This window comes from Chelmon rostratus, chromosome 13 (genome assembly GCF_017976325.1).
Source record: "Chelmon rostratus isolate fCheRos1 chromosome 13, fCheRos1.pri, whole genome shotgun sequence".
Taxonomy (NCBI): domain Eukaryota; kingdom Metazoa; phylum Chordata; class Actinopteri; order Chaetodontiformes; family Chaetodontidae; genus Chelmon; species Chelmon rostratus.
Window position 1 is genome coordinate 3,543,289 of NC_055670.1, and position 14,436 is coordinate 3,557,724.

Consider the following 14,436-nt stretch of genomic DNA (forward strand, 5'->3'; position numbering starts at 1 on the left):
TAAGGTATAAGGCCTCTAGTGTCTTTTTGAAAAATACCTTTCCTGTTTTTAGGTATATCTTTAAAAAAAAAAAAAAAAACAACAGTTATATACAATATCGAACCCTTATTTTTTAGAATTGCCTGTGCACCGATACCATCTATGATGTGCGAAAATTTGACTATAGGATCATATTGTGGGTTATCCTCTAACTTCCAGCCCCACTACTGCATATACTCATTGAAGTCCACATAGTTACTCATCCGTCATAAATGAAAATAAGGTCAGATTTTTCAGGAGGAACAGGCCATACTTAGAACATAAATCTACACACTACTTGACTTGCAGGTAAATTATATACAGCAGTTTCCCAGTGAAACTGTTTTGATTGAACAAAATATTTAACAATATAGCCTGCGTGTCAAGTCTACACACATTATCTGAAAGTGCAACCACAAGCAGTGTGTATCAGGAAGATACATACGTAAACTAGCAAAGTCTTCCTATGTAGCAGCTCTACCAGCAGCTCAGTGTCCTGGAGGGGACCAACGCACACACATGTGCACACTTGGATGTTGTTGGTCAGGTCTTGGCCAAAGGGAAAAGCTGACTGTAATTGTGTGCGTGCGTGCATGCATGCATGCGCGTGTGTGTTTGACCTAAATATTATTTTTAATCTGCGCTTATCAAGAGAGCACTAATGCTTTCTATAAAATGGTTTCTAGTGATTGACTCACACACACACATAAACACTCTCTCACAAGATTGTGAAAGATGAGAACAAGATAGTATTTCTCTTTTCAAATCTACTGTAGATTTTTTTTTCTCTCTGTCATTCTAAAACACTGAATAAGTGCCAGATATTAACAGTATTTCTGGTTGGAACAAAATGAGGAAATGGATCTTTTTATTCCAAAACAAAAAATACTGGTAAATATATATGTGGGTTATCAGATCAGATAAGCAACCTGGCATTGGACCAAGGTTTTACAAAGCTGAACAAGATGCCTCTGACTCTTCACCACCCTTACAACCACAGCCCTACTTTCCACCACAAACAACTTCCTGTTTCTCTCAATTTCTCTTTTACCCCAACATAAAGGGCAGAACCCACTGTGGCTCTGTACTAGACCCCTGTCTACTTAGTAGGAGCCTGCATCGGGCGAACTGGTGACTCACAGCACTACTGCATGTAAATTTGTGTGATTATACTCTGCTCAATGAGCCTCAGATTTGGCCCATGTCTGTGGAATTCACATTGTCAGTAAATATAAGTAATGCGGTAAATTATTTATCAAATAAATAATGAATATAAATCTGCTTGGTATCCCGCTGGCCTGGAGTTAAAATCCTGTATGTGATCCTTGTTTTGCTGTCTAGCCCTCCACTCTCCTACCAGTAGTAGCTGCAAACTTGTTTTTATTTGAATTATTTAGCCTTTATTTTCCCAAAGAAATGCACTCTGGTTTATGTCTCATGTACAATAAGACAACAGATGTCACTGGGACACCTTAAATGTCTCTCCACTGGTTTCATCCGCGTACATTTTATTTCCTAAACAGCATTTTCCCAGTTTCCCAGTACAGTTTCTGGTCACACTCTTCTACCAGAGAGGAAACAATCGCTGTGCCTAAATATGAACACATAGCCAAATTTAAACTTTTTAAAACCAATAGTAATTTGTTTGATTACATGGCAGTTCCAGTATTAACGAAACATCCTTCAAAAGGATTGTTGTTGGTATGGTCCTAACTTTTCGAAACATTCAACATTCAACCATTATACAGGGAGAGAAGAAAGAAGTTTTAAGCAAGTGACAAGCACCACAGTTACACGGTAAAACAGTTCAAGTAGTTCCTCTCATGTCCTCTAGATATCAGTTCCAAGAAAAATCAACTAAGCTGAAATTGATAGATTAAGAGGCAGAGGCAGTTCTAACAGTTCTTCAATAAGGTTTACAATGTATGTTTACAAATGTATTTGCTTGATTGACAAAGAGACTCGGCTTATCACACTCTGCTGTGGTGCTTGCCATCTGGCTGTCCCACCTCTGCTCCTCCACCCTCCACCCTAATCTGGACCCAGTATCTTGCCAAAATTGCAGTGAGCAAACCCAAACTCCAGGTTTCCACAAACATGGTCTTGATCAATGAAAGTTTCCACAAATGTCCACAAACTTGTTGCAAGGCTGACCAGGTGACCTGAAGCAGACCTTTTGACCAAAATGCCCTGATTTCATTTCAAGGTCACAGATGTGATGGACATATTAGAGGCCTAATTTCCTCCTTAAGGTGATTTCCTCTAAGGTGAAAGTGAACTTTTAAGTTACTTTATGTGATGTTTTTAGTGTGTGTCCTAATATTTCCTTTCCATCCCATCATACCTAGAATCTCTTTATTATGTGTACCGTTCTCCTTCACAGGTTTCAATTTCTGACCACTTAATCAGTGATGTTGATGTGTTTCTGCTGCTGAGCTCTGCTTCATCACACAGCTTTCTGCTAAACTGCCACTTCCAGTCAATCAGCAGATTAATTCACCAGGACTCTCTCTGTCTCTCTCTTTAAAGCACTCCTATCTGGACAGGGAAACCTCTCTGATTCTGAGAAACATAGCAGGAAAACCTTCCCACCTGCTGACCAAGGTGACACCAATCTCCTCTTGCATGGCAACACCCTGTCCCCCAGTGTATGTCTATGTATGAGTAAATGAGCATGCATGTGGTTTCTCTTGGGATGCGGCATCCTGGGCACCATGGATGTTGACTTCTTTTCTTTCCACCTCCCTCTTTCACCATCTCCTTCTCAGAAACCAGTATGTGTGTGTCAGTGTGATGCACAGTGCCATGACATGTCCGGTTTGGCAGCAGTATGCCAGTGTGTAATCCCAAAGCTTTACAGAGGCTGTAATACAATTTGGTGACCCATGCATTAATACAGAACTCTCACTTACATGGTAATTTAGCTGCACCAGTATACTGTTTGAAACCAGTGTAACTGTAGCCTGATTAAAACAACCCATCTGTGTTCATCTGCTTTGTCATGATGTGGAATGTATCAAATCAGAAATTCACAGGAAATATCAGATGCATTGGTCACGTAATGACTAAACAGTCTCTAAAAAAAGAATGGAACAGCGACTTGAATACAATGCATGAAAATTAGTGATAATAGTTTTCTTAATAGTAAAAAAATAAATAAATAAAAAGTGTTACAAAAGGCCTTTGTAGAGCAAATCATGACAGTATTGATTACATGGAGAATATAAACATGTTTGCTTTTTTTACATGCATGTTGTTTTGTTCACAGTTGGGCACGAAATGGTTTAATCAATCGTCATTCTGTAAAGCTTTGTGTATACTGGCCATCACTGTATTCACCTGTGCATCTGTGGGGAGAAGTATTCATTGTGTAAGCAGAGGCATGTGCCACACTTCTTGTTTGCTATTGACGTTTGTTACAGTGATGACAGTGTGGATTTGCTTTCTGCAGCCAGAGTTCACAGACCATTTTGCTTTTTTTCTATGAAGCATAAAGGTTTGCTTTGTTTAAGAATAAGAAAAGGCATGAGTGAAAGCAAACCATACCTGACTCCATGTGCGCTGTGCGTGATGTATGACAGTTTCATTGCTATGATGTGCCAGTGGTTGACAGGACTGAAGAGTCTTACAAGGGTGGGATCACGCTGGAGTCATTGTAAATAAAGAAGAACATTTTAGCCAAAGTTCTGCTAGCATGCCAGCAGTCACTGCGCTCCACCGCTTTGCCCATGAGAATATACCAAATTTAAGTTTTGTTGCAGACCACTGCAGGCTTAATATATGTGTGATTTGCATATCAAATCACACAGGCCAGACTGATCTGTTGTACATATAGTTGCCACAGCAGTCTTGCCCCTAATTGAACAGTAGAGAGACAAAGTGTCAGTGGGAGGCACCTGACTTCTTTTGAGACTTTTTTCAGAAACATGTGCATTTTAATCCAGATGGCAAACCGCCAGCTGCTAACACACGTCCTGTGTGATTGTGCTGTAAAACTGCTTCAACAACACCATTTGCTTCCAATGGAATGTTTGGGATGATAATAACAGTAACGATGATGTTGGAGTTATTTAGTCATGTTTTATGAAACTAAGTAAAGGTAAGTGTAACTGTGCTTCTGTGCCTGCTTTCATTCACTAATCAATTGAGTGATTGATTGTTCCCTTCATCATTTATTTGACAGCTGCATTATTGCCCATTTAAACTCTACCAACAAAAGGCCTCTACAAACAAAAGTCAAAGATCAATACATGGGAAGATCTGGGGAATGTTTACTATACAGGATTTCTATCACAATACTTTATATGTGAGTAAAAATAGCTGCGTTTGTATTTGGAAATTGCAGTAATCAGTGTTGAGAAGATATTGTCCTTCATAAAAATTTGCAAGTATGTTATTTTGCATTACTGTGTGTATGTGAAGTACTCAGGTTTTGCTCACATTTTGTGTTCAAAAGACAAACATGTATTTAGACACACCCTTATTGTTAATGTCCATTAAAATTATACAAGAAATGTTATGACAGTAGATTATTAAATTATGCACTACTTCTCGGTTCTGCTCATTTTCTGTGATGGGAAGCCACGAGTCCTTGTCCATGATGATTTTTATTGCACTTATTTCTAAACAGCATTGCTGGGCCTAAAGGGAGGCATAACTTTGTTTTACTGTTGGCCACTGTGCTGGATCCTGGATACCAATGAATTATTCTGCAGTGTGTAGTTTGCAGCAGTGACCTGAGTGGAAGCTGTTAAACAGCATTGGTTTGCTCTGCTGGGTAATGAGTGTTTGGAACTCAGCCAGTTGCTGAAATGGAGCTCAGTAGATGAGTCTGATGCTAGCTAACGCCGATCAATGCAGATAATTGGACTAGCTACTACTTTAATTGTTGTTGGTGGTGGTGTTTTTCAACCCAGATCAGGACACTGGTGGAGAAGAGCCTTTCCTGGGCTCTGGGCGTAGAAATTACTCATATGCAACATGACAAGCCAAATAACATTTGAACAGTTTCTGATGCTTTAATACACAATGTAGATGGATGTCCTTGGATCAATGGCTGTGGAGAATAAGTGACAGTAATGTTAGTCTCTGCTGGTCTTAACCTAAAGCTGTAGTCTTCTTAATGGCGAAGGGCAAAGTTTTGTTTATCTGTGAGTGTGTGTATGTGTATAGAGCGTGTAAGTAAGGAAGGAGGTTTTATTCTGATTGGATCAACAATGTCGTGATTTGATTGGATGATAAAGCACATAAGGCAGTTTGATTGGATGCTAGATGCATGTGCCAGCTCTGTGGGGATAATCCTCTTTGGTGCAGAGATGAGGTGATTTCCTGTAGCATCATATATGCACATGTGCGCACACACACACACACACTCACAGCGGCTGGCTGGCAATGGGCTGTCTTTGTAATTGCAGCGTACAAACATTTAAGTCTGCTCCTTCTCATATTATCAGCCTCTTTCAGTTTGGAGAAGAATCTTCATCTTCCTAAATTTCAGGGGGTCAAATTGACTTTTGGATCAAGTGGATCCCTGTAGGCTGCCATTGTTAATAATCTATTAGACATCCCTGAATAATAAAATTGCACGGTTTGTGCTGTTCCCAACTGATGCACCATTTAGTTGGACAGTATTGGATTTTTTGTAACAGCGCAACACTGGCTCCAGACATCACTCTAGGCACAGTGGGTCCAAGTCAAGTGACTATAGTCAGATTAATGCTTTACTTTTAAGATCCATTTATCTGAGAGCAGCTGTCACTGGCTTCAAGCTCTTCAGCTCTTAACTGCTCTGGACCAAGCCCAGATAACCCATCTCATAGACTTTCAGTGTTTCTCTCCTGCAGTAATTCTGACTCCAATGATTTATGGCATAAAGTGCTCTGAGCTGCCTCTGAAAAACTTGATGTTGTTTTCATTTGTGGTACCAGATTAGAGTGGGGTGGGGCCATGAAGGGCCCTGAGATTCTAGGCAGATTATGAGCTATGGGGCCAGTCTAATTCCTACAGCAGTGGTTAGGCTGAAGGTGTAATTATCACACACTTGGCTTTCAGGGCACAGCTGTCTGTGTGTGTGTGTGTGTGTGTGTATGTGTGTGTGTGCGTGTGCGTGTGTGTGTGTGTGTGTGTGCATGTATATAGTGTAGTATAGTGTAAGCAAAGCTATTTGCTTACAATATTGTGTGTGTGTAGTTCCATGTAGCAAACTCTTTCTGTGTCAGTGTCACACTGCCTCAGCAATAAATGCAAACCACCCACACACTGTCTCATTAACACAGACACACACATAACACACACACTGTTGGCCCACTTCTACTGTATCTATATAAGTCTCATCACTTCACCCTGTTTTGAGCCTATGGCGGCTCAGGAGGGACACATTCCTTTTAACTTCAAAGGCAGCAGGATCTTTCCTGGGCAGAAGTTAATTTTAGTGTGGCTCTATAATGTAGGTCAACTGAATATCTATGAGATGGAGAGAAAACGTTTATGCCGCAAACTGGAAATAACGTTAGACTGCAAGAAAAATACTGTGTCTTCTGTGGTGGGCAGTACAACAAGAAAACTGCAGAAAAAATCCTTTATATCTGATATATAGAAAATGAGCATTTTATGTCCAATCAATCAAGTTGTAATATGATGAGAGCAAATGAAAGCATCATTGACCATCATAGACTAAAAAAATCTCTGTACAATTTCTGAATGGGTAGAAGGAAACTCCTACAATAAATGTAATCAATAATTAACTACCACCTATGATCCCACTGAAATATTTTAATTACATCACGATTAATTGTGTACATGAATGGAATTTTAAGGGAAAAAATTAAGGGATTTAGTTTCATAGATAAAGTGTCTAAATTAATTAATGATTTTCATGTTCTGCTCAAAAAGAGTTGCCAGCTAAACCGTGTTTTTGACCAACATACAGACTAAGCAACATTCAGAATTTTTGTTATTTTACTGATGCTCCTTACTATTACCCTGTCCCCTTTGCTGCTGTTACACTGCAAATTAAGTATTATCTTGTTTTTTTCATATCCTATGTAAAACATGAATCTTATTTTCTGAATAAATTAAAAACAACATTGGGGAAATACTTCAGAAATCTACATACATACATATAACATCTTGTCATGAATTTAAGTTTTAGAAGTGAAAGTTTCGTCCAGGATCATTATCCATTTGCATAACTAGAAATAAAGATTCTAGACATATTTACTCACAATTACAAATCATTACAAGCCAGTAGAAAACAATACTGGTAGGAAATTAAAAGATATTCAACAATAGCAACCTGTAGAGACCTTTTTAGATTGGATTTTGTTTTAAAGATTTGAAATTTGTCTCAAGTAAACCATTAACATACCTTTGATAACACTGAGAGTTGGGAGAATAACCTCACAGTTACAAAGTACCCTCCATTTGAGTGTGTGGAAATCAAACGTGTAACCCTGACATGCTTTGTAAGTGTGATGATGATGTTGTTGAAGGCAAAGATGAGGGGGACAATAATGATTCTGATGGCTGTGATGATGAAGATAATGATAACTGACACTCCCTAGCCAGCTGCTTCAGGCATGTGATATACTGTTGATAAGGAATTGTGAAAACACACTCTAAAGCTGAATGACACAACATAGAATATAATGTCAGCTAGGATTAAAATGCTAATGCTAATTCATGCAACAGACAATAATGTTATATGACTGGTGGTTTAACATTCCCTGGCTACTTGCATTGTCTTATTCACATTGTAAAATGCTAACAATAACTTTTTATTATATATTTTTTGCAGTCATTAAAATTTTGACTTTTATCTTACAGTTCAAATATTAAAAGGCACTAACAGATGATGTATTATGTAATATATTTCATCAGATTTAATCCTCTTTTTTACTTTTTTATTCACATCTCCACATATTACTTTTAGCTGTATTTTAGCTCAAGTAGGTGTTATACAAGTCTAATGTGCGCTTTGAGTGGTCATCAGACTAGAAAAGCACTTTATAAATGCAGTCCATTTACCATTTAATGTCTGTGCATCACAAGGACTTTAACTTGTGCTAATGCTAACGGACAATGCTAGATTTATGGAATATCAGAGCATTTTCCCAAAGTTTAAAACTAAGCGTATTAAATTAAGTATTATCAGCATACAAAGCAACTGACAGTATATTTTCCCACATTTATTAGCTTATTTTGTACATGCAGTGACTTAGATACAAGATTTTCATATGTGATCTGCTGGCAAATTTAAATAGCATAATTGCTTTTTATTCACATTTAATTCTACATTCAAGTATGTTTGATGCCCCACTGCTTTTTAATAAAATGCTCAATTAGATATAAACGTTACCTGTTGTGTGACAGTCTATACATTACAATAATTTTAGCCCAAGTTAATTAATGCAATGTCAACCTTAAATACAGATGTTAACACCAACTGTGAAAACATAGGCTAGTCATTAAGGAGCTGTCTTTGAGTTTATACTGTCAGGTTCTCTGCTTGGGTCTGGCATGTGTGTGTGTGTGTCTGTACACTTCAGCACTTCAGGGGTTTTGGGGGGATGCCGAGATCGGCTGCTAATCTCTTCCTCGTTCCCATCATCTTCATTTCATTCTGCCCTCTCGCTCGTTCACAATGTGCATCCTGTGTGTGTGCGTGTGCGTGTGTGTGTGTGTGTGTATGCGTGTGTGATTGTGTGTGTGTAAGCTGACTGGCTAAAGTGGAGCACCTCCACTAAGGCATGCCCAGACATTTAGACACTCATGGGAAGTGACTTGAAAGATCACCCCCTAAAACTGACCGCATCCTAAGAGGACAGTGTTGGAGAGGTAAATTAGAGAGTGAGACAAGGACAACACGAGAAGGCTAAAACCAAGGAGAAAAACAAATCTGATAAGAAAAGTGGAAAACTTGGAAGATTGTGTTTCATTGAGTGAGTGAGGAATAGAGAGACTGCGAGGAGGGGGCATGAGAGCTTGAGATAAAGAGATCAGTGCCTCTGCATGCAAGTTGGCACAGCAACAGCGCCCCTCCCCCACCCCATCCATCTCTACATCCCTCTGTCTCCCTCCCATTCCCTCTGTCTCGCTCGGCCAGGGAGGATGTGACAGGACAAGGTAGCATCTTTCACTTTGATTTGCCAGCTAGTCAGGGAATGAGTCAGTCGATCAGTTAATGAGGTAGTAACTAAACCAAACAGTCAGTTGCATCAATATCCAGGCGATCAGTTAATCTGCTATCCTGCTATTCCTATTTGATTAGTGAGCAAATATGGCTCTCAGTCAAGACACGAGTCAGTCAGTCTGTAAGTCAGTGGATAACTAGATTAGTTAACCTGCAGCTCAAAGTCTAAACCGCTGGTCAGATAGTCAGTATTTCTGCTAAATTCACTATCATTTTTGCTCTGCTTATGTCTACCTGTGTTTCTATTTCTACTCTTTATTCTTGCTTCCAGATCTTGTGTTTGTGTCTCCACTCCGCTCTGCTGGAATTAAGGCTGTCTGACTACCTCTGCTCCTCCATCCACCATCTATCCCTATCTACTGCCTTGATCAACTCTTTATTTTCCTCACAGCTGATTAGTTTTTGAAAGGCCGGGTGTTTGTGCCAAATCAGACTGAATAAGAAGCTGTGACCACTGACCACCTCACTGCTGAGTTGTCAGAGGAAAACAGACTGGACTTTTTCACTCTCTCATGTCTCCATCCAGCCTCTAGTTTGTCATTGGCAGTGGCCGAGAAAAACTGGCATTGCTTCCAGGTGGAGTGTCTGTGTTGTCTTCGGGACATTTGGATAATCCTCCTTCAGAGAAACAGTAACGGTCTACCAACATGTAGCATTAATCCAACCTCATTCCCCTGCAGTCACAATAATACAGAAGTGATGATGATTTTGAAGAGGAGGAGGAGCAGGAGCAGTTTTTGTGCTGCCAACCAGACGTGTCTGATGATTCCTCACAGCGTGGGCTCCTTGGGCAGTGCACCTGTGTCTTGTTGCGTTCAACCTTGGGCTGATGTTTTGGCCCAATAATCTCTGCTTTCACATCATTTCATTTTATCTCTTCCTTCAATCCATCAGGAAACTATTAGAATCATAAAAATCCATCTGGAAGAAGCCTAAAGTGACAGGAGTAATGTGTTAGGACGAATGGCACACAGTCATCTGACTAGACTGGGAATACACCGAACCTTGCCAATAAAAACACTGGGCTTTTCTGGACTTTTTTTTTTTTGTTTGTTTAAAAATCAGATTTTGTAGTTTTGTTTGATGCAAAGCAGACACTGACGTGTTAGTTGTTTGAGAGAAATCAGCTGACAATAAACAATGAATTCCTGTTGGAGGAATCAGGTAGGTGAGAAGATGAGTGGATTTTAATGACCATATGTGTCCTTAATATGTACTGAGAGGGAGCAGGTATTGCAGGAATGTGTCTGTCATTCCTTTGGGTTTTTATTGACTCACTGGTGTGTCATTTCTGTTGCTGTCGTCAATATGTGTGTGTGTGTGCGTGTGTGTGTGCCTGCAGGAGGAGCAGGCTGCCAAGCTAAAGGCGGACAATATCCGAGTCGCCCTGGAGAAGATCAAAGAGGCCCAGGTTAAAAAGGTAAGCCAAGAACACACATAAAGAGGGTACAGAAATATGGGTTGTCTGTGCGTGTAGTTGGTGTGTGTCTGACTTTGTGCATGTGCTGATTGGTGTGTATGTCTGTATCTGGCACGTGTCCAGCGGACTCAGTTTTCTGGGTCAGGTCAGTGTTACTCCACATTAAAAGGGCTGGTCAATAACAGCTGGGGTCAGCACATTCACACGCATACGCACACACAGAGAACTCAACATAATGACCATTGCAAGTTAAGTCCCAATCCCACACAGAGAGAGGGAGAGGGAGACACACAGAGAGAGAGACTGGATTAACAACCTGGATTTGTTACACACAGAGACAGAATTCCAGCTACCTGTCTTTGTGTTTGTTAAGTCTTATTGTCTGATGTTGATCTTGCAAAAAGCTCTAAAAGAGTGACAATGGATCTTTCTGCTCTCTCTCTACTTCTCTCTCTCGCACACACATTGACCACACACACAAAACAATATCAGTTAAGGGATAGTGAATAATAATATGGTCAAAAAACAAAATGAAAAAGCAAGTTTTCACTTCATGGGACCTTCAAATTCATTTTTACTATGAACATGAGATATACTTTCATTTGATTGTCTCGTGGTGTTAAAATATAAAGGTTCAGATGTATAAATGATGCATATGCACAAAAACTGTGGATACACTATTTTTCACATTAAAAGCTGAGTTCTTAAAAACACAATGTGCTGTGATTATGTGTGCAATTTACACATACTGCGTACATAAAACAGTTCTTGGAAAAGATTAATCGCTATGAAATTCCATTATTATATGTGTATATTAAATCCATAATCACGTCTATACACCGCTGTTCGAAAGTTATGTTTCACCAGTTATATTAGTTTTTCTTCTTTCTTTCAATATTTATTATTATTAGGGACACGGGGCAACGTCCCGAGTCACTGGCTCCTACAGCTATTTCATAGCTGCAGGAGCCAGTGACTCGGGGCGTAGCCCCGAGTCACTTATTACTATCCCGCGCGTTTCTTCTTCTTCTTATTATTAGGGACACGGGGCAACGTCCCGAGTCACTGGCTCCTACAGCTATGAAATAGCTGCAGGAGCCAGTGACTCGGGGCGTAGCCCCGAGTCACTTATTACTATCCCGCGCGTTTCTTCTTCTTCTTCTTATTATTATTTTTCATCTTCCTCCAAGTTTTCGTCCTCAAACTCGTCCCACAGCTTTGAGAAAACCCTCGCAAATTATATATCAAAACGTGCGTATTGTTCGGGATCGGTGTGCTATTACTTTTCTCAAATTTATCGCAGTTTTTCGCGTCGTAAGACGCGAAAACTGCGATAAATTTCCCATAAGAAATGAATGGGACGGCCGAAAAAAACAAGATTGAAATTGGAGTTTTTCAAACATCTGTAGCTCAGGCATACATTCACCGAGAGACTTCATTTCAACTTTAAAATGTAGACCCAAGTCTGGTCTATTGGTGTGTTCATCCATTTTGATTGGTCCTATAGTTTTTGATCAGTCACTGTTCAATGACAGTGATCGTTTGGCGGGAAATTTTGAGATTATAATGGGTGTGTATTGCGCGGAATGTTCGTGCTAGAGTGCGTGCTAGAGTGGCACAGAGTCTAAAAACGATCTGAAAATCTTCTCGTTTTCTCGTCGCTACGGCCACAAATTACACTCTACACGCATAATTTTGGGCTCAGTTTGTAGACAAACTTGTCCTCTTTCGTGTGATGTCCTCGAAAAAGCCGAGAGACTTACTGAATTTAAATAGTGAGACGTTTTGTGCAGCCAGCGCCCTCCTGTTCTCCCATTAAGTCCCATGTTAAAATTCAGAGCTGTTTTTGTGAGCAAAGCAGAAATGCCTCCTGTCTTTAGATCGCCATAAAACGAAAAGTTGTTGTGTCAGGAATAAAACGAGGAGATGGCCGGACTCAGGAAGTTCTCGGGAGTCCGATGATCTATAGTACACTCTGATACGAGGTACGGTTCTCTCACCAGAGGATTTAGTTCAGGAGGTTCGCCGAACCCAAATCTCACTGCATACAATACAAACTCCTGTTCTCTGAGTGGCAGAGTCTTTTTAAGTCGACCATTTTGTCATTTTTCTAAAGAATATCTGGACATAAACACACGTACATCTGGCCCAGACTTGTCCGCATCTCACAGTGTAATCGGTTTTTTGATAGCAGCTACGGTTTTGACACAATCGCAAGTTGTTCGGAAGAAACCGACAGCGAAAAAGCCGCTTTTCAAGGGAGGAGTTTAACAGGTGCAACTGTCATTTACACACACACCGGTCAATACCCACGCACACACATCTGCAGGACAACAAGCCTGAGAATGATTATCTTAACGAGCTCAGTCAAAACAAGGGCATTGTTTGAAAACAATCTCCATCCAACAAACAGTTAAACTCAGCTTCACCAAGCGCTTTGCCAAAAAGGTTGAGAAAGTAGTCACACAAACACACACACAAGCAGGGCTAACCAACAGCTAAAAAGTGATTAAAAACAAGCACGTCAAAACTGAACAGGAACAGGTAAAAAGTGGGAGAGGTAGAGAGGTAATTATCAGCAGGTGGGGCAGAAGTTACACACGCACACAAACAACACACACACACACACACATTCAGACACACATATACCAGACACATCTCCATGTAGGAGCAGGTTGGGCTGCTTGTGTAGTTCAAGCAGACACACACACAAACAGACGAAGACACACACATACGCAGTCACACACAATGACAGATACATAAACACACACACAGACAAATGCATAATGAAAACCCCATCCCCCCGCCCCCTTGTTAACGCCGTTAGCTCTGTTAGCTCTGTTAGCACAGTTAGCTCTGTTAGCGCTAGCGCCGTTAGCTATATTCGCACCTTTAGCTGTTAGCTCAGTTAGTGTTAGCTCTGTTAGCTCCATTAGCATTAGCTCCATTCATGTTTATTGATTCAGTTCATTAATTCATGTTAACAGAGACATGAAGCAGAGGAGAGAAGCAGACACAGACAGCTGAGGTGATCAACAGAGACAGACGAGGAGAAAGCCACAGAAACACAGCTGAGAGCAATTCATTAATCAGGGACTGACTACCTCTGATATCTGCCGTTTTCTCAATTTGCAGCCTTTTTCAATTGTCCGCTGCTTCGCCATAGTTTCTCCTAGAGACTTCATTCAAACTTTAAAACGTAGATAATTTTGTCGGCTCAAAATGACCCTCGGCACATTTTGATATCTCTTACGGTTTTCGAGCTATGACCATCGAAGGCCGACGTAAGACGCAAACAACTGCGATAAATTTCCCATAAGAAATGAATGGGGAAATTTCCTCAAATTTCAGCCTTTTTCAATTGTCCGCTGCTCGGGCATACTTGGTCCTAGAGACTTCATTCAAACTTTAAAACGTAGATAATTTTGTCGGCTCGAACACACCCCGTGTCCCTTTCAAAATTTCCCAGAGGGAATTTTCTAGTTATTATTTTTCATCTTCCTCCAAGTTTTCGTCCTCAAACTCGCCCCGCAGCTTTGAGAAAACCCTCGCAAATTATATATCAAAACGTGTGTATTGTTCGGGATCGGTGTGCTATTACTTTTCTCAAATTTATCGCAGTTTTTCGCGTCGTAAGACGCGAAAAACTGCGATAAATTTCCCATAAGAAATGAATGGGACGGGCGAAAAAACAAGATTGAAATTGGAGTTTTTCAAACATCTGTAGCTCAGGCATACATTCACCGAGAGACTTCATTTCAACTTTAAAATGTAGACCCAAGTCTGGTCTATTGGTGTGTTCATCCAC

General features: G+C 40.2%; 1 protein-coding gene across 3 annotated transcripts in view; it reads left to right on the forward strand.

The window, feature by feature from the left end:
• raph1a (Ras association (RalGDS/AF-6) and pleckstrin homology domains 1a) overlaps positions 1-14,436 on the forward strand; it is a 69,349-nt gene that overhangs the window by 36,095 nt on the left and 18,818 nt on the right. For 2 of the 3 annotated variants that reach the window (XM_041951149.1, XM_041951150.1), the window contains 2 exons: positions 2,548-2,622; positions 10,551-10,628. In XM_041951149.1, the coding sequence (XP_041807083.1) occupies positions 2,548-2,622; positions 10,551-10,628 (153 nt within the window). The remainder of the gene's footprint in view (positions 1-2,547; positions 2,623-10,550; positions 10,629-14,436) is intronic. The other variant, XM_041951151.1, reaches the window with a different exon arrangement.